At 34.5% G+C, this 2,500-nt stretch overlaps 1 protein-coding gene across 1 annotated transcript in view; it reads right to left on the bottom strand.

Moving 5' to 3' along the window:
- LOC137623735 (5-hydroxytryptamine receptor-like) overlaps window positions 1–2,500 on the bottom strand; it is a 537,818-nt gene that overhangs the window by 534,807 nt on the left and 511 nt on the right. Inside the window, exon 1 of the mRNA XM_068354563.1 lies at window positions 2,188–2,500. This exon is cut by the window's right edge and continues 511 nt beyond it. Coding sequence (XP_068210664.1) covers window positions 2,188–2,500 — 313 coding nt within the window. The remainder of the gene's footprint in view (window positions 1–2,187) is intronic.

Genomic DNA, 2,500 nt, shown 5'->3' with positions numbered 1-2,500 from the left:
TTACAGTGGAATGTGGAACAAAGTGCAAGGGAAATAATAATGATAATAGTTGTACTATTTGTGATATTACAATTCGTAGAAAAAGGTTGTATATATGTGTATATATGTATGTGTATATATATACACATATATGCTCTATGTGTGTATTAGTATATATGCATATAAATTATAGAATCTACTAAAACATGGCACAACCACCATTGTAAGAGCGAATGGATAGTAGGCGTTGAGGCCAATTGATTGGTTCAGTACTTAGCGGTTGATATCAAGGATAATGTTAGACTCCAGACTTTCATTCACAAGATAAAACAAGGCCGGTGCTTTTAACCGCACACCAGACGATTTGCTTGGAACTGATGGCTGAATTATATATATATATATATATATATATATATATATATATATATATATATATGTGTGTGTGTGTGTGTGTGTGTGTGTGTGTGTGTGTTTGTATGTGTGAATTTGTTTGTGTGTGTGTGTGTGTGTAAACAGATGGGTGTGTAGATAGATATGTAGACCCTATATGCTCAAGATGGGATGATGATTATGAAAAGAAAGGAAAGTAATAAAGAAAATGGAAACTACTGAAAAGACAATAAGATTAAAATTTAATTAAGTCATAAAGAACCTCACTCAAGAATAGAGGAGGACAAGAACTGAAGAAACATGAGAGAGAGAGAGAGAGAGAGAGAGAGAGAGAGAGAGAGAGAGAGAGAGAGAGAGAGAGAGAGAGAGAGAGAGAGCACGATGCTGAAAGGATCTAATGACGTTTGCAATTAAGATCTATTGAGTCTCATTGGAACTGAAAAATGAAAGCCTTTGATGGACGTGTGCCATGACCTACCGTGATTTCTTTCCTCTTGAGGCTACGAGATGAATCGAGGCTAATCCTCAGCGGAGGTCTCGCAAAGGGCAATGAGTGAGGGCGCCCTCTGTGAGGCAATTAGTCGTGATCCCCTGACGAGGGAGATTGTGTCACGAGCAAGTAATGGCTGTTCTATGAGGAGTCTTAAGTCCAAACAGTTATATGATTAGTGTGCTATTTTATTGGCACATATGTTGAATTTAAGGTTTTTTGATGAATTTTATATATTTTTCCATTTGTAAAGATTTGATAAAAACTTAATATCATTGTTATGTCAGTGATAATAATTTTCAAATTTATTTTAATCATATACAGACATGACTGACGTGATTAGGGCACTGACCGGATTTAAGTCAATTGGAAAATTACTTCATCAAATATTGTCCTGACTTTATATAATTACCGATTTACATTATTGGAGGGCATATTTAGGCCAGAAGTCATTTTTAAAGATTTCTATGTAGATTTCCAGTATTTTACCGAATCAGCGTTAGTAGTAAATAAGGCTTAATAGAGGAAAAGTATCACGCAGAGCTTTATTATTATTTTATTGTAATTTGGAATAAAGTGAAAAGTTTCACAAATAAGTACTTAGTTGAAAAGTAGTAATAAAACCTTCTTTCACCTGGCAATATTGATTTATATGAAAACCCATTTCAGAATTCTCAGAAATAGTTTATGTCAGAACAAATTATACTCCTGCGTTGCTACGATTAATGAGCATTTAATTATGGGCAACAAGTTTGTGTGATTGAAATGTTTACTTATCGGTTTGTAAAAAAAAAAAAAAAAGGAAAAAAAAAAGTATGATTATTTATAAAATTGTGTGCGTGCTCTGGCACACACATAGTATATATATATATATATATATATATATATATATATATATATATATATATATATATATATATATGTTTGCGTAATTAATCTTATAGAAAGTATAAGATATCATTCCACACACACATACACAAGTATTTATATATATATATATATATATATATATATATATATATAGTGTATATATATTATATATATACTGTATATATATGTGTATGTGTGCGTGTGTGTGTATGTGTGTGTACAGTTTATTACTCTTGTTGCCATAAATATATTTGTATATTTTTTAAATTAATAATGGATAGAATACATTCCATATATATGATTATGAATAAGAAATAAGGAATACTAAGTGTTTTTATACATTACTTACATGCCTATACGTACATGTATGTATTTTTGTATACAAACATACTGAAAAAGAAACACAAAGAGAGGACTTTTCCAACCTACCAATTACGGCTATATGAATGTGTACTCACCGACTATAGTGGCGAGGATCATAACTCCGAGGACTATTGCCGTTACGGTCGACAGCAGGAACTCTACGGACGCATTGGCATCGCTCTCAGCCAAGCCGTCGATGGTCCAATTCCCAGTAGGGGTCAGAGTGCCGTTGTCATCCGAAATGTTGGCCCACTCCTCCCACCAATCCAACCTCTCATCTCCAGCGTCTATCACCTGCACCATCCCGGCTTCCACCTCGCTGGTAGTGGTGGTGGTGATTTGGGGGTCGCCCACAGCGGCCCTTAAAGGCGGCATTGTGGGCGGCCAAGGACTCAGGAAGCCTTCCAC

The sequence above is a fragment of the Palaemon carinicauda genome, chromosome 2 (genome assembly GCF_036898095.1).
Source record: "Palaemon carinicauda isolate YSFRI2023 chromosome 2, ASM3689809v2, whole genome shotgun sequence".
In the NCBI taxonomy this organism is placed as follows: domain Eukaryota; kingdom Metazoa; phylum Arthropoda; class Malacostraca; order Decapoda; family Palaemonidae; genus Palaemon; species Palaemon carinicauda.
Note: the sequence above shows the minus strand (reverse complement) of the source record. Positions and strands in the feature narration are given on the sequence as shown.